Below are 26033 nucleotides of genomic sequence, written 5' to 3'. Positions count from 1 at the left end.
TCATTTTCTTCTAGAAGAAGTCTACAAATTAACACAAATAACAGTAAAAATATCCAGATAATCAAACATTAAAAAATTAGTGGGGATTCCCTGGTGGTCCGGTGTTTAGGACTCTGCACTTTCACTGCTGAGGGTGCAGGTTCAATCCCTGGTCGGGGAACTGAGATCCCACAAGCCATGCAGGGCAGCCAAAAAAAAAAAAATTTTTTTTTGAAAAATTATTTTCTGTCAACAGGTCATTTTTTCTTATCAAGTAATCACACTGTTTAAGAATTGAGTTATATACTAAAATGCTAGTCATATTTTTCTAAAGTTTTCAAAAATGAGGACAGAGAATTTCTCCAAGATGGGTAGATGGTCTTTAAATGACTCTAAATTCGTCTGTCCCAAGACTGATAATTTGCTTCTTTCTAAACAGGACAGACCTCTCTTGCTACCAACTAATTTCTTATAAACTTATCTGAAGATTGTTTTTTCACAGTACTATTCTGTCATTTCTAAATACCTACAAATGAAAATATTTTCCCTCAGATTATTCAAGTTCCCCTTTCCCCAATCTTGTTTAAAGTCCAATCTTTATTGCCATCATTATTTTCTAGTGTTTTCAATTCTTACAGACAAAAAAATCAAGAAATTTCTGAACAAAACTATTTTCAAGCCAAATACTATAGTTACTTGATAATCATGTTCTTTTTTTATCAATTAACAACCACCCCTACTGAAGACAACTGTTATGCTTGCTTCTTATTTGAAATATATTTTTTTTAGTCTTACCATCAGGTGGCTCTCTGCCTACCAGCCCTTTTGGAAGCAACTCTTCATCATCCGCCTTTATATAACCACACACTTTTGGAGACTGCAAACGTGAAACATTCTTGATATCTTCAGATTTATAAACTAACACTCTTTTGTCTTTAGTATCATTAATTAGTCTCCAAAGTGGCTAAAATAGAAAACAAATATAACTGAGATGGAAAATATAAAAATTCCTAAATATTCAAGTCTTACAACATCCTTTCCCTATTTTTAGATAACATTCATTTCCAGGTTAAGTAAACTGACTAGTCAAAACAAAGATCTTCTCTGTAAGGACAATGGTCTCATCAGAACCAGAGAGCTCATACAGAAAAGATTCTGTGTATGTATATGTGTGTGTGTATGTATCTCCATATCCGTCACAGAAATTAACATCAAAACCTCAAGGAGACCACTTCACACCCACTAGGGTGGCTGTAATCAAAAAGACATATAACAACAAGTATTGGCAAGGATGTGGAGAAACCCTCATCTACTGCTGGTGAGAATGGAATACGGAATATAAAATGCAGTCAATGTAACATGGTGAGAATGTAAAGAGCAGCCACTATGGAAAACAGTCTGGCAGCTCCTCAAAAGGTTAAAAACAGAGCTACCACAGGACCCAACAATTCCATTCCTAGTATATTATACACCCAAGTCAATGAAAATATATGCTCACATAAAAACCTCTTCAAAAATGTTCATAGCAGCATTATTCATAACATAAGTAGAAATAACACTAATGTCCAACTGATGAATGAATAAGCAAAATGTGGTATATCCAAACAATGGAATAGTATTTGGCAATAAAAAGAAATGGTGTACTGGACATGTGCTATAACATGAATGAACACTGAAAACATTCGAAATGAAAGGAGCCAGACACAAAAGACCACATGTTGTGTGACTGCATTTTTATGGAAATAACCAAGCAAATCTAAAGAAAGACAAATCTAAAGAGACAGAGAGTAGATTAGTGGTTTCCTAGAGCTGGGAGGGTTGGGGCGGTGGTGGGGGGGAAGTGGTCTTCTAAGTAATAAACCACTTTTTCAATTTAAAAATTATTAATCTCATGCAAAAGTACTTCAATAAACCTGATGAGTTTACTTTTAAGTGAACATCTCACAGGGAAATGTTAATTATGGTCATTTTTGTACTTAGTGAAACCGAGAGATACAGATGGAAACAGAATTCCTAACTGTCCCAAAGGGAAATATTGGGAAAAGTGAGGCATCTGAGCAAAATTAACTTGGATCCTAAATGCACCCGTTTTGGATTAAGAATTAATAGATGATCCTAAGGAAATAAGCAATCCTGTGCACTGTGGCAGAAACAACGCTGTGCATTCCCCACACAGTTTTATCTTTCTGAGCACAACAGATTATCTTTCCCAGCCTCCTTTGTAAGCAGGTCAGAGACAAGAGTTTCTGGAACGTGGGTGGAAGTGATGTAGGCCACTTCCAAGCCTGGCCATAAAAATCCCCTGGGGGATCCTCCAGCTGTTTCCCTTCTGTGGCAACCTCAGAGAATATGTGTCCATGTTCCAGAGTATTCTCATTTTCCTAGAGACGCAGAAACACTTCAACCCACAGATCTGTAGCAAACGTTTTGTTTTCTGGACTAGTATCTGACATACAGCCATGTGTCTCGCACAAATGTGGCCAGTTTGCTCTTGGTTTCTACTGCTAGGATTTCAATGGAAGAATGGCCAGAGCCTGAGTTTCCTACAGTTTCCTCTTTTAACTTCTCAAGACTATGAACTATCACCTTTTATAGATCTTGCATTTCCAGGGCATCTAGGAAAGAAGATTTCACCTTCATCTTTGAGAAGGATTATTAGAGAAAGAATAAAGAAAAAATGAGTGAGTTTCCTCTTCCCATTATCCATCTCACATGTGACTTTCAATTATTGTACTTAAAAATACAGAGTGCATCCTATGACAGCATGTTAGATATATAAAATATATATATATATATATATTTTTTTACTCATCTCTTTTTCTGGTTTAAAAAAAAATTTAAATACAAGGAGAAGTTCAGTATAAAGACCCTTTTCTTCTTAAAACAACTGCATAATGGCTTTCTAAACATCAGAGATATATGCTCCTGATAAAAAAAATGCACATGTAGACTTACCTCTATATTATATTCCGCCCCATCTGTGTTGATTCTTATTGTAATATCATCATCTCCTATGTGGGCTAGAACCCTAGAGTCAGGCTCACCTTAAGAGAAAAAAAAAGTCATTATTAAAAAATATTTAAATCAAAAAATAAACTATGCACTATCAATAAAAATCAAGCAAGCCCTTCTACAGAGTGGAATGTGCCCAGGCACTGTGGAGATGTAAAAAACACAGGCCCAGATAGCAGCTGCGTTTTCTCACTTAAGGAGGAGCGACAACTCTAGTCATTTGAAATCAGCCTCTTTCCCTGAAGCCTCTTATGAGAGTTATCTAGTGTGTTATAGAACAAAACAAACAAAGTGTAGATTTTCTTCTGGAATAACTTTACCTACTTTGGGGTAAGAAAGAGGAGGCAGAAAGCATGATTCAGAATATACAGGTCTTGAACTGTACTACTTGGGTATTTTAGTGCCATTTTTTTCATATTGCAGAAAATTTTCCAGAAGTAAACTGCAATTGCTTGTTTAATATATTTTCTTAAATAAATACATGATAGGATCACAGAGTCAATTATTTTATCTCCTATCTTCCCTGTTTACAATCTCATAAGGGAAGTCGACAATCCCTCCCTGAAGACAAAAGGAGGTTAAATTTGTATGACTTAAGAGGAAATCTGTTGTAATCATGAAAACAGCCAGTTAGTATGACATGCTGGATAATACCCATTTCCTCCTGTTTTAATGTTTCTGCTTCCAGATTTAGCACTTCTTTGACACCCCTTTTTCCTCCCCTCAAAAAAGAATACACAATCTAGTTCAATGTGGACACCTAACCCCCAAAGCACAAAGGAAACAAATGAGCACCTACTAACCAACCACATGTCCACTGAAGAAGTCCTGCCATTTGACGGGGTACTCGCTTTCATCTTTCCCATCTACCACCACGACTTTGAAATTTTGGGAAAAGCGTTCAGTACTTGATGTCAGGTATAATTTAAAATGCCTAAAGAAAGAATGTATCTGAACTTTAAGCACATAAAACAGAGGCCTAATTTTCATTTAATTAAACTTACTTAAGAAAAAAGTTGACACTTGAGTTTACATTAACAAAGTACTATGCAAGTTATAACTACTGTTTTACTTAGTTATAAGGTACTTAGAGTGTTGTTATCTCCAGTGAAGACAAAACAGACTAGTTTCTTTAGTTGTAAGAACTTGGCAGACCAAAAGAAACTAAACGTGGGGGGAAAAAAGATTCAAAGAGCTCATATATTCATCTTTTCTGGAGACTCGGAAAAATAAAGAAACACAGCTGGATAGTTTAAGCTGGAGTTCTGCTTCTCTTAAAACTTTAGGGAAGACTGATATGACTGGATACCTTCATTGAACACCTACTCAGGGCTAGCTGCTCTGTACGCTGTCTCCACCTCACACAGTAAAAACTGAGACTTGGAGATTCATCAACATGCTCAAGGTTCCACAGCTGGTAAACAGAGGAACCGAACACTGAACCTGGCTTTTACTTCAAACGCCTGCATTCCGGTGCCTCCAGCAATCAGCTGCTCTTACTGCTGCACAAAATTAATAAATATGCTACTTTCCATGTTTAAAAGCAGCATGCTTCTTTTCTCCTTCTAAAGAGAACTCACCCTGAAAAAAGTAATCCACAATTACCATGAGGAAAATAAGTATCAAGTATCCAACAAAGATATCAAAATACACACTCCAGTTCTTTAGTTGGCTTAATACTCTCTTGTACAAGTTTCATTCCTGATATAAAAACTGGACATGGTGACCAAGAATTTTCAATGATCATTTACAAAATTCTTTCAATGTACCCAAGAACACCAAAGATAAAGGTATGGTTTTTATCTCAGCCACAGGAACTAATTTTGTCAGCTATGGTGTTGAAAATATAAAATGTTACAGGTTTGGTGAATCGAAATTGCCAGGAAGAATCCAGAGTGGGACTATCTCCATGGCAACACTTTTTTTTTTTAAACTTGTTGAGCATAACGAGGTAACTTCACTTTGTTTGTGCATCTTTTTTAATGGTCATTGGGAAGGAAACACAATAGAACATAATCTCAGAAAACCTTGGAACATTTTCTCCTGCTACCTTAAAACGCACCTTCCCAAACACAGTTATGATTTTTTTCCCGTCAGCTACACTGAGAACTTTGAAAAGAAAAGCATCCCTCCTGGGAATTCCCTGGCGGTCCAGTGGTTAGGACTCTGTGCTTTCGCTGCCGAGGGCGCGGTTTCGATCCCTGGTTGGGGAACCAAGATCCTGCGAACCGGGTGGCACGGCCAAAAACAAACACAAAAAAGCAAAAAAACAGAACAACAACAACAACCAAAAAGAGCATCCCTCTTATATTAGTTAGTTTTAGACTCTCTAGGAGTCTCAGTACTATTTTTACTTAATGTTCTTTCCAGGAAAATCACTAGAATTGCACTCTTCATTTTCTACATTAATCTTCTATGTCGTAAGGAAAAGGACCAAGTGTTGGTAAAATTCCTGTTTTTTGAGTTTCCAATCTTCACCTTTGAGCTATAAAACCTCCAATAGGATATGTCAGTCAGAACTTATATTTTACTTTATCCTTCCCAAATTATGTGAAATCGTGTACTTACAGACTTCCTTTAGCAATTTATCTTTCTGACTTTTAAGGATTTACAGTGACTACAAACTGGTGTTAATCAGTCTGAATTAACATTATTTTCGTATCTTTTTTTTGGGGTATATACTGTAAAATGATCACCACAATAAGTCTAGTTAACATCCATCACCGCACATAGTTACAGGTTTTTTTCTTGTGATGAGAACTTTTAAGATCTACTCTTTTAAGGTCTAACTTTCAAATGTGTAGTACAGTATTATTAACTATAGTCACCATGCTATACATCATTACATCCTCATAACATGTATTTTATAACTGGAAGTCTGTACCTCGTATCTATTTTTTTATAGTGTTTTATTTATTTATTTTTGGCTGCATTGGGTCTTAGTTGCAGCACGCAGGCTCAGTAGTTGTGGTGCACAGGCTCAGGTGCCCCGCAGCATGTGGGATCTTAGTTCCCCAACCAGGGATCAAACCTGTGTCCCCTGAATTGGAAGGCGGATTCTGAACCACTGGACCACCAGGGAAGTCCCCATCATATCTATTTTTAATGGTCCATTTAGCTGGGTATATATCTCTCTCCTTCCTTCCTCCTCCTTTCTTTGTGGCTACATTGGGTCTTCATGGCTACACGCAGGCTTTCTCTAGTTGTGGCGAGCTGGGGCTACTCTTCGTTGCAGGGCACAGGCTTCTCCTTGCGGTGGCTTCTCTTGTTGCAGAGCATTGGCTCTGGGCGCGCGCGGGCTTCAATAGTTGTGGCTCACGGGCTCTAGAGCGCAGGCTCAGTAGTTGTGGTGCTCGGGCTTAATTGCTCTGCGGCACGTGGGATCTTCCCGGACCAGGGCTTGAACCCATGTCCCCTGCACTGGCAGATGGATTCTTAACCACTGTGCCACCAGGGAAGTCCCTGCTTTCATTTCTTTATCGGTTCTAGCCCTCTTCAAATATTTTGAGATATTTCACTTTTTGTTTGCTTCTTTGTTTTGTAACAACAGAATTTCATTTCACGTGGTTCTGGAGGCTGGGAGGCCAGGATCAGGGTGCTGGCAGATTCAGTGTCTGCTGAGAACCCACTTCCTTGTTCAGAGACAGCTACCTTCTCACTGTGTCCTCACATGGCAGAAGGGATGACGGAGTTCTCTGGGGCCTCTTGTATTTCATGTTTTATTTTATTTTATTTTTTGGCCACATGGCATATGGGATTTTAGCTCCCTGACTGGGGATCGAACCCACACCCCCTGCAGTAGAAGTGTGGAATCTTAACCACTGGACCACCAGGAGAGTCCCTGTGGGCTCTTTTAAAAAGGCACTAATCTCATTCATGAGGGTTCCACCCTCATGACCTAATCACTTCCCAGAGGCCCCGCCTCCTAACACCATTGCATTGGGGGTTAAGATTTCAACAGATGCATTTGTGGGGACACACACAGTCTACAGCAGTCGTTTTCACAGTGGACCACCAGGTCAAAGGGGCATAAACACCCTCCAGTTTCTGTTTCTCCTGAGGCCTGGGAATTCATCTCTTCCTAGGTTCCTGTGTATATTTCTTTTCTTTTTTTATTGAAGTATAGTTTATTTACAATATTGTGTTACTTTCAGGTACACAGCAAAGTGGTTCAGTTATATATCTATACATATATGTATACATCTATATTTTTTTCCCGATTCTTTTTCATTATAGTTTATTATAAGATATTGAATATAGTTCCCTGTGATACACATAAATCTTTTATTTTATATACAGTAGTGTGCATTCTGTAAATCCCATAATCCCAATTTATCCACCCCCTTCCCCTTTGGTAACCATAAGTTTGTTTTCTACGTCTGTGAGTCTGTTTCTGTTTTGCAAGTGAGTTCGTTTGTACTAATTTTTAGATTCCACATATAAGTGATATATATGTATAACTTTTTCCAAAAAAATTATAACATTATCAAAAAAGTATTAAAATATTTGTATTATTTTTTTTCAAATTAACTGTAATTGTTTTCCCAAAGATACTTTTTTTTCATACACACCCATCACACACGGTAACCAAAAAAAGCAGTGTACATGAAATAAGAGAAAATAAATTAAAAATCCTTACCATAGCATAGGTAAGGAGGCCCTAGGCTGGAGCACAGCTGAGTTTCCAGCAATATAATGAGGCTCAAAAGTTTCTTTTCAGAATGCCTGCTAGCAAGGGCTCTAGCCAGGTGGCTGGTTGGTCTGTAAGTCAGTCTTGAGTTTCAGTTCTGTGTTTGTTTGTTTGTTTGTTTTCTTAGCATTTAGAATAGTCATCATTGTCCTGCAATAGGCAGAGCTATCATGTCCAGGAAAAATGAGGGAGGGAACCACAGAGGCAGTGTGAGATCCAAATACAGCATTCAAAGGTAATTGGTCCAGTGGTGCCTAGGGAAGGAGGAAGCGGATGGCACTCCCGGGTTAGCCATCTTCCTTCGGGGGTGTGTACTAGCCGTCTTCTTCGTGGATCTGCACCAAGGACTTGTAGGACTCCTGTACTCGTCAGGCTGTATTGAGATTTGCTGGCTCCAAACTGCACTCGTGCTTTTCCCTTCACCAGTGTGGCACTGATCTGCATGATCACTGACTCTACTGAGTAGGCACTGCTCCAGCCCTGCTTGGTGAGAAGTTCCATGCAGATGGCACCTCTGCCCAGAACATACCCCCAGGAGAGGACTGGAGACACAACCCTGACAAACGGTGCGTCAAAGGGACAGTTATCTTTAAAAGAAACGTTAAGTAGAAAGAAGTCAGCTCCTTTCTTCTCTTGAAGATCTGGAGATCGTTGTGCAAAGCGCTGTACTGGTCAACTTTGAGGAGTCTGACATTCCAATCATCCAGACTGTCATTCACGAGTTCGACTGCATAGTTTCCACCTCTGAAACTCTGTGATGGGTATATATCCCTGAGCTCCTTCGTCAGCCGGTCAGTAGCCTGCACCGAGCCATTTAAGTAATCTTGCCTCAGGTTCTTTTTAATTTTCTCTAGTATAGCCAAGTTTTCTTTTCCGATGCCGTCATCTTCAGATTTCTTGCCCTCAGCTGGCTCTTTTTCTTCCATTTCATAGTAATCAGCAGCCAAGTTAGGGTCATCAGACTCCACTGACCAGACGGGGGCACAGCAGGGTATAACTCCGGGATGTTGCAGTGGATGCAGACGGGATCCCCAGGCACCAAGCCCCGTGGGGGGAGATGGGGTGCAGGCGCGGCCCCCTCACCCCGGCCCCTCCGGCCCCAGCCAGCAGGAACTCGCAGCTCAGCTCGTCCAGGCAGGCGCTGGCAAGGCGGAAGCGCTCGTGGCCGCGGTGAAAGGTGGACTCGGCAGGGCCCCCGCCCCGGACCCACCCCCACGGGCCGCCCCCGGTGCCACTCCCTGGCCCCCCGGCTGCTGCCCCTGCGGCTGCGGCTGCGGTTGCTGCATCCTCCGCTCCGCTCCGGGGTCGGCGAGCCGGGAGCCTCCGGCCTCCGCCGCCACCGCCCTCATTACTTTAATAGTAATACTATTTCTTGATTTATAAAAAAGAGGGAATGTAACTTCTGGGTAAATTTCAAACTTTTTTTTCCCCATAAGATTAGTCTTTAACTCATCATACAATCTCTCAGTGTTTCCATGCTTTTTCAACCACTAATAATCACATCAAAATTTAATGTTATCTTAAATTATTCTGCTTTCCTCCACCATCTAAAAACAGAACATCTCATTTACCATCACCATCCAATAATGAGTGGCTTCATATAGGCAGTTCAGCCCTCTACAATTCGATCATTTCAAGTATCCTTTTTTTTTTTTTTCTTTTAAGCTTCTATAACACAGTATAACAGAAAAGAAAGGGTATAGGCTTTGGATTCTGACACACCCGACTCAAATCCCGCCTCCACCACCGACTGGCTGTTTGATCTCTTCTGAACCTAATTTATCTTCATCTATAAGTGGAAGTAATGCCAACTACTAACTGAATGGTTTTGAGGGTTAAGTAAAATAAACTACTTTGAAGTACCCGGGACAAAATTCTCATATATTGTTAGACACATTTCCTGTTAAACATTTAAGATGAAAATTTAAATTATAAATTTCTCTGCTTCCTTACACAGAGGGAAGATAAGGAGATGTTGTTTAACATTTCCTTAACGAATCAATGGCATCTATGAAACATGAAGGAGAAGTATGTTGGGCTATGGCAGTGTCTGACCCTAGAGTAAGGATCCTACAGGCTACCTCAAGTCTAACTTCAAAAGAAACCCAGAAAACTGAACTTTGAGTTCTTGTCGTTTTAAAGCCTTCTCCAGGCCTCCTTTGCTCCTACTCGTTTCTCGCTGCTAGGTCTCCACTCCTTCGTCAAACTCTTCACCAGCATAGCAGAAATAACACAGTAAGTCTGGAAGTCAGACTTGTGTTCAAATCCTTTATCTTCCACCTTCTAGCTGAGTGACTTTGGGCAACTTACCTAACCTCTCTGAGCCTCAGTTTTTCTTTGCCTTCAAAAAGGGAGTAACAAAGACTTCTATGCAAAGTATGGTGAGAATTAGAGATAATATATGTAAAGTGCCTACTGAAGTAAATACCTGATAAACTATAGCTATTATTAATATCACCACTCTGCTCAAATTTGCTATAGGTGAAGCTAGATAACCTATACTGCAATATTCTGGCATAAAATCCAACAAAAAGAAATCATTCAAAAATCATCTAAGGATGATGGCAATAACTAGGAAAAATAAAGATACAGTAAAAATATTTGCATAAAATATCAGTAACACGTGTGATGATGGAGTCATTTCCTTAATACCAAGCACGACTACAATTCAGTAACCCAAAGGATAAACCCAGTAGAAAAATGGTAAATGGATACGAAAAGGCAGACAGAAAAATACCTTATAAACGCATGAAAAGATGATCAATTTTACACAAAATTAAAATCAAAACATTTGTGAGGTACCATCCCCTTTCAGAGCAAGAAAAGTCAGAAGTGGATAAAACCTAGTATTGGCACGGATAACAAGAGGTAGGGGCTTCCCTGGTGGCGCAGTGGTTGAGAATCTGCCTGCTAATGCAGGGAACACGGGTTGGAGCCCTGGTCTGGGAAGATCCCACATGCCGCGGAGCAACTAGGCCCATGAGCCACAACTACTGAGCCTGCGCGTCTGGAGCCTGTGCTCTGCAACAAGAGGGGCCACGACAGTGAGAGGCCCGCGCACCGCGATGAAGAGTGGCCCCCGCTTGCCACAACTAGAGAAAGCCCTTGCACAGAAACAAAGACCCAACACAGCCAAAAATAAAAATAAATAAATTAAAAGAAGGCTCAACATTAAAAAAAAAAAAAAAAAAAAGAGTGTTCTCCTCTACTAGGACATTTAAAAAAAAAAAAAAAAAAGAAAGAAAGAGGTAAACTCACACACTGTTGCCAGAAGAAGAAATTGGTCTAATGTCTTTAGGAGGAAACATGTCAACATCAATAAACATTTATAATATGTATACATTTGATCCAGTACAGTAATTCACCTTTTAGGAATGTATCCTATAAAAATACCTGGATAGGGTATATTTATAAAGATATTCACTGGAGCACTGTTTGTTACAGGAAAAAAAATCACTTTGATTAGACAGTATCCATCTGTACGGTACTAGTCAACCAACTGTCATAATTTTACGCAACAGGAATATTTATGCAGCTGTTAAAAATGAGGTAAATCTATGTTATCTATATCACCTACATATATATAGATCTATATGCAAAAAATATGCATTAAAATCTTTTGGAAGTTTATACAGGAAACTTGCTGGGTCTGGGAAGTAAAAACTTCTCATACCCTCTAGAGTTTTTTGGGGTTTTTTTTTGCCACGCCGCACAGCATGCGGGATCTTAGTTCCCTGACCAGGGATCAAACCTGTGCCTTCTGCAGTGGAAGCGTGGAGTCTTAACCACTGGACCACAAGGGAAGTCCCTCTGTGGTTTTTTAAATCAGGTGCATATATTACTTTTATATATGTGTTGGAGAAGGTCTACCCTATATATAAAGAAAAAGTCAGCCCATTTATATGCTCCCAGTGTTTGTTATTTGATATTAGTAAAGCTCCCTAAAAAGACTTTAGGAAGAGGCCTGTTATTATCTAACACATTTACATCTGCAAAACATGAGATATTAAAATTAATGCCCAAATAGACCACATCTATCAGTTTGTGCTATGACATAAGAGCAATTCAATGTGGAAAGAGATCCAGCTCACCACTAGGTTGTGGAGTCCTAAACAAATCCTTTATCTCTAAACCTCAGTGTCTTCATATATAAAATTAAGACAGTACTTAGTATAAGGTGGACAATTCTAAAGTAGCACAAAAGTATGATAATCATTCAATTAATTAAAATTCTTTGTTAGAATTCCAAAAACTAAATAAATATACCATCATTAATTCCTTTGGAATACACATTTACTTTTTTAAAAACAGTCATGATATGAATTTTAGAATAAGCAATACACTATTATAAGAATCATGACAGACTATAATTGTATTACAAATCTTTAAAATGTAACTTTCTAAGACTTAATTAGACACTCCAACTTTTCTGCTTTTACCAAACCAAGTCCCTCATTGCTCCAACATTATTCTATGAATAATTCAAATTACCTTTTCAAGGCTGAAAAAGTTAGTAGTGTTTCTAAGTGTGTTGAAGCCTGTAGATCTCTTTTTCTTACAGAGTGCTGTTGGATATTGGATAAAGAGAGGATATCGTAGTCTGAGAGCAAAGAATCCAGCTTTTCTGAAATAAAGGTAAAAAGGTTATTAACACCTAAACCTACTAATCAATTGTAATATCATTAAAATGAGTCAGACAACAAACTCTTCCTGATGTAATGCCCCAGCACAACCTACGAAATACTCTTACCAAACACACATACACATAAACACACACACACACATACACACACATACACACACACACACACCAATTTTTAAGACAAAAAGGGATTAGAGGTTGCCAAATTAAATAACAACTTTAGGAAGTAATCAGCCACACCCAAAATGTTCCATTCCTGCAAAGCAAATGACCCAATTTCTCCAGGAAACAAATGGCATGAGAAAGAAGGGAGGGGTGGAGACAGAAGGGACTTAAGAATACAGCAAGCAAGCCAGTGTGTGAGCCATTTTGGATCCTAGGTCAAGCAAATCAGTTGTGGAAAGATATCTGTGACAATCAGGGGAATGTGAACATGAGTCCATGTTCATATTAGATACTAATAATTTTGATATCTCAGAGTATCACAGTATGCAGTGAACTTACTTCTAAATTCAAGGCATTTCTGGCTTGTATGTTTAGAATTTTTAAGATCAAGCCTGCCAACTTGACCTGCCCACTGCCCACTTGGGCTACATCAATTCCTTATCAGTTAATGTACAGTAACAAAGAGCAACAAATGTATTAATGGCCTGAGGAAACCAAACTGGGAAAGTAAATCTTTTGCAGAAAATCTTTTTTACAAAAATCACATATTCCAAATTAGAGAGCAAAGCAGTGGTAATATCCCTATCATTGTTGCCCTCAACAGACACAGCAGAATATCAATCCACCAGACAGCAGGAAGTGTAAGTGGTAAGACCAAACCAATCCCTAGGAAAAGGAAAACATTAATTATTTTACCAGGCTGACTTGGAACCCAAGAAAAGCAAAGATGGACTGCCCCAAAGATAGAACAAGCACGAATCAGTTTCTATTTGGTATAGAGCAAGAGTAAACACTATAGAGTATATGCTTCCCCCATAAGTCACTTTTTATCAACAGCAACTCAGCTGTCTCTCCCACAATCAGGAGGATTTTTGGAAGACAATTTTGGTGACTTAAGTCTCTGTAAAAACTGTCTAAAAATATTTGAGCTGATGCTTTCCTTTTCTCTCAACAAATATCACTGGAGAAGCAATGGTATTCAAAATCATTCCACTGGACTTAGAATGTCCTCAAAATATAGCAGCAGGAGCTTAAAATACAAGTGTGTTACTACTGCAGTTAAATATGCTCACAAAACCATTTTTAAAAGAAAGAATCCACCCAATACTTTTCTCCGTCCTCTTCCCCTGAATATCCTCAATTGGCTCTTTCATCCGTTCATTCACTGCTGTGTGCCAGGCCCTGGTCTAAGTACTGAGATACAGCACTCAACACAGTCAAGTCCTTGCCTAAAGCAGCACTCATTTTAGTAGGAGAGACGGACAATGCACAAGAAAATCCACGTCAGTGCCATGGTATGAAAACAGGACAGCAGAGAGGCAGTGGGAAGGGCCAATTTATACAGAGTGGTCAAAGAAGGAAAGATGCCGCACTGTCACGTAATACTCAAGCAAATGTGAAGAGGCACACTACTATACGGTTAAAGCAATTTAATCAAAGTCCTTTCAAGGCTCTAACTCAAGATAAGATTAAAGTGGTAGCAAATTTCACACTTGCTGGGTACCACCCATTTTCTGTTAACAAAAATTTCCTTTTAATTTTAATCCAGAGGAAAGCTGTTTCAGAAGGCATCAATCTCTTTTATGCCGATGGACGTTTATTGGTGATTTGGCCTTGCTAATCACAATGCTTTGAGGCACCACTGAAAAACCTTCAAGAAGCTTATCATTTATTCAACAATTTTTGAGTATTTTGTTTCCCACAAGACACCATACTAGGTGTTCTATGTTATCTACACAAACATCTTGGGGTATTTTCCCCATTTTACAAATGAAGAAACAGACTCGGAGAGAATAATATCACAAAGCTAACGAAGCACAGTACTAGGATTTGAACTGGGGTCTGCCTGGCTGAAAACCCCAAGCTTTATTGATTTCAACTTTTGAAACTGCTTAAAAATAGCCTACCTCTTCCTGGACCTTCCACTTCTTGGCCTCCTAACTTTTTGACATGTCAATCAAACATGACCATGCCTCCCTCTGAATTCTGAAGCTTTTTGTTTACACCTTTCTTCTGGCATTTTTTAGTTGTATTTGTCTTATCTCACAAAAAGACTGTAAAATGGCCAAAAATGAGCTCTGTTTTAAAATCACGGTATTCTTACCTCACAACACCTGGCACAGAACCTTGCACAGAACAGCACTCGTTTGCTCGAATCCTCAGTGCTGATACAACCCTTTAGCTCTTGGACTTCCCTGATACAGGCTGGTGCACAGACTCAGTTTCATTCAAGATCGTAATCACTCCCACTGACTGAGAAACTTAACCTCAATTCTACAGTTTCACCGCCAACAACGGAGGCCAGCTGTTCTCGAAGAGCGCTCGCTACAACCATCACCGCCTGGAACTTGTTTCCCCACCCCAGTGCTCCTCGGTGGGAAATGCCAGGGGCAGGGGCCAGCCATCTGTGCTTAACATGCCTTCCAGGTGAGGCTGATGCACACTACTCCAGTTTGAGAACCACTGAACTAGGCTAAACTAAGGAAATAAAGTGAAGAAAAAAACCTTTAAGCACAAAGATGTTCACTGTTCAGCCTTGTATTAGTTTTAAGAAAACTGGAAACGAAGTAAATTAATACCTGGCAGATAGAGAAGTTATAGCATTCCCAAATGACCAAAAAAAACCTGCAATCATTTAAAATGCTGTTAACAACAGGTTTTAAGAACATGAGGAAACACTTATAATATTAAATAAACAAAGGTAGATTTTAAAAACTGTTCATACTGCATGACCTTAACTATGTATACAAATAGGGCTAGAAAAAAAAATAAGAGCAAGATAGTAACATCATTGGTTATCTTTAGGTATTTTTCTTTAATAAGCACTTTTTAAATGCAGCTTGCTAAAGCACTTTAAAATACTTAATATGTTTCAATGGTAATTTACCCCTGTTAATAACGAGAGGTCTCAGACTGGACGTCCGGGAGCCATTACAAACAGCATGGGAAACGCGCTCTTTGTCCAGCACCCTGAGTGCCTGCTGTTGCAGGTTACCTCTCAGGTGCGCGGTATTTCACTGCACTTTACTTCCAAAATTCCAACCATCGGTAATCCAATTTTCTATAGCTTTTTCAACAGAATTTATATTGCCCCCCTATCCATATCCAAAAATCTTAAGTATAAACCACTTAACTTCTTACAGTAGAGTTTATGACAGTTGATACTAGACAATGCTACAAAAACTACCTTCCTTAGCAGCTCAGTGTATGGTCACCTTCTCCAGTTTAGAAATGCCACAGTGGCTGCCCAGCACGCTCTACAATGAGGACACTTTCCTTGCTTCCTACAAGTTGCTCCAGCGATCACCCTAAACAACTGAGCTTTTCTCATTTCGGCTGCTACAAACACGTATTAGAAAACAGACGCTATTCAAAAGGTCAGACTAGAGTACTGTATTAGTTAAGATCCCCTCCCCAAAGCTATCCGCTCTTCTCTGCCACGTGTTAGTTTCCCTCACTTGGCCTCCTCTGTCTAATCCTCCTTAGGGACCCTACCCTTATTCACTGCTTTTTTAATCTCTTCCACCCCCACTCCCATCCCTCCTCTCTTGCAAACACATTCTGCACATACTTTTCCCCTTTCCACCAGACCCCACCGATTCACTTATTCAACAAAAAGTTATTGAAAACCTCCTACCTTCCAAGCACTAGGGATATTAATGGAGAGAAGGAGAGATACATTTCCAATATTGCGACTTTGGGGGAAAGAGCATCACACAAAAAATCATTATAAAGTGCGTCACAAGCCAAGGGAGAGCAAGTGGAAAGAATTTACAGGACACAGCAGGAGCATGACCCCTGCCTGGCAAGCCAAGGATGCTTTCCCAGGGAAACAGCACTGAAGTTACGACCGGAAGGATGAGGAAGCAGCACAGAGAACGAAAAGAAAGGACAGGGTTCTAAGCAGAGGGCATACCTATGCTGAGGTCCACAAGAAATCCAGAACACAATACACTCAAAGAATTGAAAGCAAGTCAGTGAGGCTGGAGTGCAGAACGGCACCGCGGACATGAAGAGGTTGTGAGGCTGCAGAGGCAGGAGGAGGTCTGGTCATGGAGGGTCGCGGAACTAAATTAAGGATTTTTGACTTTGGAAAAGGGCAAGAGCTATAAACTAGAAATTTCATCGTGACTGTGAAACCAAATGCCCCTAAAACCAAGTTCCCCTGCCAAGTTTATGATTAGCCTCTCTATCTGAAACTTTATTCTCTTTCTTGACGTGCCTCTGTTGCCCTCAGGATTGAAGAGTATCAAAGAAAAGGCGGGACTGAAACCAAGCAGGACCATTCAGGGCCCTCCCAGATAAAAAAAAAACCTTTCATTAAAAAAAAATTATTATTTATTTATTTAGGCTGCGTTGGGTCTTCGTTGCTGCGCGCGGGCTTTCTCTAGTTGCGGCGAGCGGGGGCTACTCTTCATTGCGGTGCGCGGGCTTCTCATTGCTGTGGCTTCTCTTGTTGCGGAGCACGAGCTCTAGGCGCGCGCGGGCTTCAGTAGGTGTGGCTCGCGGGCTCTAGAGCACAGGCTGAGTAGTTGTGGCGCACGGGCTTAGTTGCTCTGCAGCATGTGGGATCTTCCCGGACCAGGGCTCGAACCCGTGTCCCCGGCATTGGAAGGCGGATTCTTAACCACTGGTCCACGAGGGAAGTCCCTACAAAAGCCCTTCTGTCCCCCGTTTCTGGTTTGTAGAAAAGGCTTTAGTCTCTTAGACCTTCCCTGAGTACCAAAGAGCAGCTTCAAGCAATTACTAATTAGAGAAGTGATGGAAGGCTGAAACAAAGGGAAAACGGTCAAGAAACAATAGAGAGTCCTAATTCCTCCTCCAGGGATATACAGAACAATCTGACACAAATCTTTGAGTTGTTCTGCAGGAACTAAGACAGCCCCCTCCTCCCAACTGGAGAATAGTGACTACAAGCTGACCACAGGCACACAGAATCCAGACCGGTTGGAACCAGAAAGTTGATGATTAAGACTCATGAAAAACCACCCTGTTACTTCACCACCAACCAATCAGAAGAAAGCTATGCTCCTGCAACCCTCACCCCAAACGTTGCCTTTAAAAACCATGGCCAGCCAGGAAGATGGAGCTGAGACAAGCCTACATCTCCCATCTTCTCCATCGGCGCCCTCCCAACCAATAAACCTTCTGCTCCAAACTCGCACACTTCCATCTGTTGGGCCTCACTGGGCGTCAGGCACATGAGCTTGGGTTCAACAACAACTGCAGTGTGCAGAACGGGCTGGAGGAGGACAAAACTGGAGTCTGGGAAACCAGCTAGTCAGCTGCTGAGCAATCCAGGTGGAGATCACTAGAAGACCCCAGGTTTCTGGCTTGGATACCTGGGTAGGCAGTGGCACCACATTCACTGAGATTTAAAAAAATACACAACTGAGAGGAGGTCTGGGGGAGGGAGGTGTTGAAGAGAAAAACCATAAGCCCACTTTTGCTAAAGCCCACGATACCAAACCTAGGTTTAATACCTAACTGTAGTTTCGACCTTCACCAGAAAAGTAATCTTAACCAACAAGTTTGGAATTGTCTACTACTGAGGTAATCTGTCGTAGGGGCCCCCTCCATCCCCCAGAGGAAGAAGAGGTTATCCATATGATAAAATCCCTGCCAGTTCCCTTCCCCCAAAAAAGATGATGTCCTGGCCTAACAACAATCCTTTTCTTTTCTTTCGCTAACAGATCCCTTGCCCCACCCTTACTCCTATAAAAACCTTCTATTTGGTACAAACCCTCAGAGGGCCCCTCTAGTTGCTAGAAGGGATGCTGCCCAATTCATAAATCGCCTAATAAAGCCAATTAGATCTTTAGATTTACTCGGTTGAATTTTGGTTTTTTAGCAGGTTGATACAAGGGGACAAGTGGATGCTGAAAGATTCTGAAGTTCTACACTGTATCTTGTTCCTTTATATACAGTTTGCAATTATTCATTTACATACAACTTCTCTGCATTTAGTCGTCATATGTTTGCAGTTATGTCACTGATGAATCACGTAATGATTTTAAGCAGGGAAAGAGTAAATCTGTTATTCTATGATTTTCAAAATCAAGATCAGTGGTTAAAAAGCTGCTGATACTTTGTTCCTTTTTTTATGTTCTCAAAGAATAAACAGAGGGCTTCCCTGGTGGCACAGTGGTTAAGAATCCGCCTGCCAATGCAGGGGACACAGGTTCGCGCCCTGGTCTGGGAAGATCCCACATGCCACGGAGAAACTAAGCCCGTGCGCCACAACTACTGAGCCTGCGAGCCACAACTACTGAAACCCGCACGCCTAGAGCCCGTGCTCCACAACGAGAAGCCACCACAATGAGAAGCCCGCACACCACAACGAAGAGTAGCCCCTCGCTTGCAGCGAGAGAAAGCCTGTGCGGCAACAAAGACCCAACGCAGCCAAAAAGAAAGAAAGAAAGAAAATAAAGTTCCCTTTTAAAAAAAACAGAATAAAGAGGAAGCTGGACCTTCAGGCCTGCAACAAACCGGCTTTCTGGATACAGATATGGAGTGGCCTATAGATGTGATAAACCTTCTTCTACACTTCTCTCATACCTGAACTGTTCTGTCTCCAGGATATGCTTGTATGGCCACTGACTTTTGGTACAACGACACAAAATATACCCTTACTTCATTCATCAAGCCAAGGCAAGTTTTTAAGATAAAACTGATTTTTAAATAATGAGGTGTTAGAAGAGTCTGGGAACACCTGTGAACTTCTTACTTAATTTCTCTTTTCTTTTTGCAATAAATTGCATCTTTCTGGAATTCAACTTGCAGTTGTCATGCAGAATCCCTGTAGCACTCTGCTCACTCTCCACGGCTCTGCTGCACAGAGTATGAAGAGTTCCCCCAAAATGACAGTGTCATGCGCCCATTTCTGGTGTCAGAAGTGGAAAAGATAAAGCCGGGGCTGCTGTCAAGTGTTTATTCTGCTTGTGCAGAAGACACGTGAGACCTGACTGCTCTTCAATACTCCCCAAAATACGCAGGACAAGGGGGAGGCCTGGTCGGGTCACTCTGCAACAAGCCCTAAGTATGGGTGAATCCCTCCTTGGGATTAAGGGATAAGAAAAGAACAGTGCTGTTTGCTACGCAGTGGACCCCAGAACCTGGGAACTAAAAACCTAATTTTATGGGTTTATACCAGTTAGGGAAGCTGGAGGGTGAGCTGCCTCAAATAATTCCTCATCAAGAGCCCTTCACCTGGGCTGGGACTAAACCTGGGCCAAGACTTTCCAGCAAGACCAGTCACATGGAAACTCTGAGCCAAAAATGAAAGTGAGCACAGCCCAAGGGAACCTCCAAAGAACCCTGGATTGACCCATAAGGCTCTGTAGCTGAAACGGATGCAAATTCGGGTCTCAAAAGCAATGAGGTTACTTCCACAATTTCCAGCGCTGCTGCCTTTTCCTAGATTAAACCTTGTCTCCTATACACATTCTTCTAATCAAACAAAGAGGTAAGTAATTTTGGACATATGTTTGAGGTACCTGTGAACACTGAGGTGGATACATGAGTGGAGCTTCAGAGAACAAGTCTAGGTCAGAGACACATATTTGTTAGTTATCCAAACAGTCAAATGGTAAGTGAAACCAGGGCAACAGGTGAGACTTGTCAAAGCCTACAACTCTTATTAAAAGAGAGAAAAAAAGAAAAAGAGGTATGTGCGGAGGGAGATACCCATCTCTTTGGTTCATTTTAGGACTAAGTTAAGGGATATGAAAGTGAAAAAGCACTTCATTTCACCTCCCAACCTCTGTGAAGCCTCTTCCTGTCCCTCCCTCCCTACCCATCTTTTTCTGACTTTCCTCAAAGTATACTTCCAACTGAAAACACTCACCATCTCTCACAAATACAAAATGGTGAAGGATCTAAAATTCAACCACACTTGGCCTTGAAGGACACCTACACTTAATGTTCTAGAAAACCCCATGAAGGCCAAATGGAATTCTCCAGTTTCCCCACCATGACTTTCTGCTTAACTCTTCTCTTTGTTCTACTCTAGAAATACAGTTTCTCTCTCTGACTAGTACAAAGGAGAACTGCATTAAATTCCTCTTGAAGCAGGTGGGGTGGGTAAGTGTTTTAGTTTCAAAAGAATCCAGCCTGTAAGCAAAATTAACATCAAAAGATGAAGTCAGATGTCAAAATACTGAGCAAAATGATGCCCTCAATAATGAGAAATGAGCAGGGCAATGTGGAGAATCCCCATGCCAATTACCTAAAGGTACATTTCAAATATGTTTCAGATACAAATTTTCATCCCTCATCTGTGACCTACATTTTTTTCCTTCCACCCACTATATTCTTTTATTAAAAGTAACACAGAGAAAACTCTTTTGAAATCACAGTGACACTTATATGCCCCAGCTGTAACTGCAACAAGATATCACTATGACTAAGCTCAAATGACTTGTAAATTTCCTAAATGATGCAATTCACGACAGTTCAACTGAAATCATTTTGGGTGACCTGTGGAGTACTCCAAAAGCCAGATTCTATTATACATTTTTATTCTTCAGAAAATGTTGTCAAATCCCTAATCAATATTTAGAACTGCAGTTATGGGGTTATGGTAACATTTATAGGACAAGAAGGCTATTCAACAATAAACCATGCTCTTTAACTATGAAATTATTCATTGGCCTCGACCAATTCAATCTAAATGGTAGGGTAGAGTTAAGCAACAAGCTACATCCAAAGCTATCAAACAAACACACAAAAGTCATTCCTCAAAAGAAAAAATACCCTCAAGCCATATATTTATCACTAACTGAATGAACCTGACAAGTCACTACACCTTTCAGAGACTCATCTCACCTGCCGCTTTATTTAAAAACCTAGACACGATCTCCAAGGTTCATTTCAATTTTAACAATCTCTAAGTGCCTCCATCAGGACTGTCCTTATTTTCTCTCTTCAGCTACTTAACCTTACAGCCTGGGCTCAATATCATCACCTCCTTCAGGGAGCCTTCACTAACCTTCCCTGGAGAGGTTCAGTGACCCCTGATGAAAATAATACCCACCATAATGTCTTCTCTCACTCTCCTTCCTATTGTTCTAGAATTATCTGTTTAGATGTCTCTATTCTACTACACCAAAAGCTTTTTGAAGATGAATATAGTCTGATCTTTATATTTCCAATGCCACACATAAAACTTGCATACAGTATGTGTTCTTCAAACATGCAGTGAATAAATGGTAAGTCTATGCATTTTTCTGGCACCAGTGGTCTGCACTTTGCAAATGAAAATACACGGTCAAAGAAAAAAAAAAAACCCTTACAATTTGTGAATGCTGCTGAGAATTGACCTAGAAAGTAAGGTTTTCTTCTAAACTATGTGCATTCCTAGGATTCGTTCTACTTATTTTTCCACTTGTGAACAAGAGAATGATAACAAAAGTGAAACAGTTGTGTTAGAGTGGTAAAAATATAACTTTAATATTTCAAAATACATGTTTATTCTTTTCATTAACGTTTATCCTTACGAAGTGGATCCTTACCCTATGCCTCCATCCTCACCACCCCTGACTCACCATTTTCCTTCAATTTGTATTAACTTATCACATCTCAGCACTTCCTACCAGGTTCTCCCTGGCCTTTCTTTAAACTAATCACCTGCAATCCATTGCAATTTGAGATAACCACAAAGCAGTTGTTCAGGTGAGAACACAACACCTTTAATACCCCCCACCAATTACAATTTTTGTCCATTAAATAAGGAAAAAGAATTGCCAGGTAAACTAATGCAAAATTTTTATTGGCCATAAAGAAAATCTACACAGTGTCTCAATCTGCACGATACTATACTATATGGATTCATGGTGAAATGTGGGGGCCAAAACAACCATGAAAAATGAGGCTACAACTTCTCACACTGGGAAAATATACTGTTTCATACTTTGTTACTAATTAATCAAGCTCTCTTACATGCTAACTTTTAACAGATAAAGGACCCTAACAGGGGTCATGTACGTTTACACAAACTAACTCCCACCAAATTTCACATCTCTCAATGTTAGTCCATCCTTCAAATCCAAGCTCTTTAGAAAATCCACATGACCCTCTACTTTCTGGCTTCAAAACTGACCAAATTGGTCGTCCCTACTAATTTTTGTTTCAAATGGCAAGGAAGGCATTCACAGTAGCGGCATTACGAGCTGGCCCGGCAAGTTTAAGTACCTCTCATAAGCTACAATTTAAATAACACGCTTAAGATGTTCGCAAAAAGCAACTCCAAGACGAGTTCCCCAGGCACCGCCTTCCAACCAAATTACCGCCTAAGTACCTCCTACAGAAGAAAACCTAGCTCGCTTCCTTGGAGAGCCAGGAAGAGCCGTGCAGCCTGGGGCCTTCCTATCCTCCTCCAGAACCCTGCCTTTGGTAAGGACACAATACAGGTTTGCTCCCGAGAAGGGCAGGGACCTGGACCACATCTCCCTCTCCGAACACGAGCCACCACGACCCCGCCTCACCTCTGTCCGGAACACACGCCCAAACACGAACTCAGCGGGCAGACCCCTCCCAGGCCCTCAGTCACTCCCGGAGGCCCCCTCCAGGATCCCTGCCCATCCCGAGACAAGCCCATCTCCATTCTTTCCTGAACTCTGAGAGCCACACCCCCTTGCTACGCTGCAAACTTAGGGACGCGCCACCGTCGTCCAATACCCCGCCCCCAAACACCTGATAGATCCTGCTCCCCTGCTCTTCCCCGAAAGCTGCGCGCTCCAGGCACCCGGTGCCGGCCGAAGCCAGATCCGCAGGGTCTTTACCGAGTCGCTGGGGGGAGCCGAAGCCCGGCTCGTCCGGCGGTCGCGGCGCCAGCACGAAAGGAACCAAGCTGCTCAGGAAGAGGACACACTGCCTCATGTTCCCGGCCCGGCCAGCGGCTCCACCTCTCTGGGCAGCCTTCGCCTGACGGGAGCTCAGGACGCTGCTCACATTGGGAGAGGAGGGGATCCGCCCGGCCCGGCGCCTGCAGCCTCTTACTCTTACCGCGCCGCCTACCGGAAAACTCTAGAGCCGGGCTCCAGGTTCCCGGAAGCGCAGGCAGCGCTCGGAGAGGCTGGCTCAGCCTGCTTCCGGCCGCCGCCAGCCCCCGCACCGCCCACAGCCGGGCGCCGCGCGGCATGCCGGGAGTCCCTCGCCTCCGCCGGCCCGCGCCGGCGCGCCGCCATTTTGCCGCCTCTCCGCCCGCCCCCTTGCATCCCACGGGGGCTCGGCCGGCGCAGCCTCTAACGCGCCCCGCGACGTCCTGACTCGACCCCCTCGGGCCACGCCTCTGTCCCTGGGTGACCGCCGCGAGGGAAGCGGGAGCTCGCGAGGAGGCCCTCAAACGCGCGCCCGGCCACCTCCCTCGCCTCGGTCCGACCCACGTCTGGACAGGATCCCTGTTACCCTTTTTACTACCTAGCTGTGGAAACCACCGTGGGGTCCAGAGTGGGCGAGGAGGAGCGCCGGGCCGGTGGGCTCGGGGTGCTGACCCAGCAGCGGAGTGCCTGGGACGAAGGACGGGCTCCCGGGAGCAGAGGCCCCGCGTCCATGCGCCAGCTTCTGCGAGACCAACCTCCTAGTCGCAAATGGGGTGCAGCTTGGCTTTCGGGGCCCAGCGTCGTACCACCCGGGCGTCTCAGGACTCCGTCCGTTGTAACGGAAGAGGCTTTGTGGAGGGAAATAAATGGGCGCTTCCTTGGTGCCCATTTTCTTGTTGGCCCCGCTGTATGTAGAGGGTCTGCAAGCATTTCCAGAAACTAAATCCTAAACCTAACTCCTCGTCTGCCCGTACCGGTTCTAGAGAGGTCCAGCCAACTTCTTGAAACTCAACTCTGTGCTTGGTCACTTTAGCTTAGACTGGAAATTTACCAAGACACTTTGTGTTTTGTTTTGCAATCCTTTGCATAATTTTAGCTCCAGTGAGTGTTTATGGTACGGAATAAAACATTCTAATAACGTTGGACGTGAATTGCTATTTTGGTTCAACTAAAGTTTATGCAAGTACGACAGAACACATTTTCCACTTAAGCGTGAGTGAGCGGGACAGCCTTGTCTCCATTATGAAATCGAAAACTCTTAGGGATAGAATATTAGTCCTGTCTGGTCAAGTTTTACGGCTGCTACTAATAAAATACTCAAACTATGGTTTGAATTTAGGTTCACTGTGGCATGCCTCAGTAAATTCTCAGCATCTTTTCCCAACAGTTATTATCCAGAGTTACTGGTTTTGTGCATTTTGGGCTTAACTGAACCTGTTGTGTTCATCTGAGGTATAAAATGCCTTCATTAAACATATACATTGATGGCATTCCTAATCAAAAAGTAAGCAGAGGTTCACCTCTGCAAATTGTACATAATTTTTAAAAGATGTATCCCATAAAACGTGACAGTTGTGGACAATTTTTTTTTGTACAGTGAGAATATCATCTTACTTTCTGAGCACCCAGACACCATGCTCTCCAGCTTCTACCTTTAGTAGATCCTAGATTATACTCTTTCTGTGTTCCACCCACAGCTCTTCTACAGTCCCTTGCTCGTAGACGGCCCTTCACTATCTGTTTAATAAATGCCATTTTAAAAAAGTAAAGTTCCTGATTCATTTGCTTATTCATATCCAGAAGTCCTAGATTTTCAGAGACAGTCAAGGTTTCAAGTAATTTTTCCCATTCACAAATCAGGACCCAAATGATGATTTCCAGTTTGAGGTTTATCTTTCATTTATAAATTGTCCATGCCTTTAAGATATAAGAGCACCACGTGGGGGAGATATAGAGCCAGAGGAACATAATAAGAGGGACACATTGGATAGAACTAGTAGTCTGAGCCAGCTGTCTTCAAACTTTTATACTCTTATCCCCAAAAGAATTTTTAAAAAATATGTACTCCCTGTATACATTTAACATTTTTCATCATAAATGTAAGTAGTTGCAAAGGATGAAATTTCCAGCATAATGTAAACACTGACATTTATTTATTTTTAATTTTACTTATTTATTTTTGGCTGCGTTGGGTCTTCATTGCTGCACGCGGACTGTCTCTAATTGTGGCAAGCGGGGGCTACTCTTAATTGCGGTGTGCGGGCTTCTCACTGCGGTGGCTTCTCTTGTTGTGGAGCACAGGCTCTAGGCGTGCGGGCTTCAGTAGTTGTGGCACGCAGGCTCAGTAGTTGTGGCTCGCGGGCTCCAGAGCGCAGGTTCAGTAGTTGTGGCGCACGGGCTTAGTTGCTCTGTGGCATGTGGGATCTTCCCGGACCAGGGCTCGAACCCGTGTACCCACGTTGGCAGGGTGATTCTTAACCACTGCACTACCAGGGAAGTCCCAACACTGACATTCAAAATTAAAACTCTTAGGTTTAAATTTTCCCAATGGAATATAAATACCTGACAGATTTGATAGCCACTGTGGTAGCCAGCCTCCCCGATGGCCCCCCAGTGATCCCTGCTTCCTGATATTCACTCCCTAGTAGAGTCCGTCCCCTTCCACACTGGTCCAAGGTTGGTCTCTGTGGCCAGTAGCGCAAAGAGGAAGCGATGGTATTTCACT

General features: G+C 42.0%; 1 protein-coding gene and 1 pseudogene across 2 annotated transcripts in view; both read right to left on the bottom strand.

Annotated features, from left to right (window-relative positions):
- The window catches only part of ADAM17 (ADAM metallopeptidase domain 17), a 54979-nt gene extending 31429 nt beyond the window's left edge, over positions 1-23550 (bottom strand). Inside the window, exons 1-5 of the mRNA XM_081254175.1 lie at positions 23270-23550; positions 12173-12305; positions 3795-3925; positions 2935-3023; positions 775-943 (exon numbers count right to left, since the gene is read on the bottom strand). Of these exons, the coding sequence (XP_081110301.1) occupies positions 775-943; positions 2935-3023; positions 3795-3925; positions 12173-12305; positions 23270-23366 (619 nt within the window). The 5' untranslated portion in view covers positions 23367-23550. The remainder of the gene's footprint in view (positions 1-774; positions 944-2934; positions 3024-3794; positions 3926-12172; positions 12306-23269) is intronic.
- Positions 6110-9030, bottom strand: LOC308628028 (ubiquitin-conjugating enzyme E2 Q1-like; annotated as a pseudogene). Its single transcript has 2 exons — positions 8892-9030; positions 6110-8759 (listed from the first exon to the last, which is right to left on the bottom strand). The product of its transcript is annotated as a ubiquitin-conjugating enzyme E2 Q1-like (transcript).
- Positions 23551-26033: the final 2483 nt, after the last annotated feature.

The sequence above is a fragment of the Mesoplodon bidens genome (genome assembly GCF_964165515.1).
Source record: "Mesoplodon bidens genome assembly, chromosome: 14".
NCBI classification, from domain to species: Eukaryota; Metazoa; Chordata; class Mammalia; order Artiodactyla; family Ziphiidae; genus Mesoplodon; species Mesoplodon bidens.
Note: the sequence above shows the minus strand (reverse complement) of the source record. Positions and strands in the feature narration are given on the sequence as shown.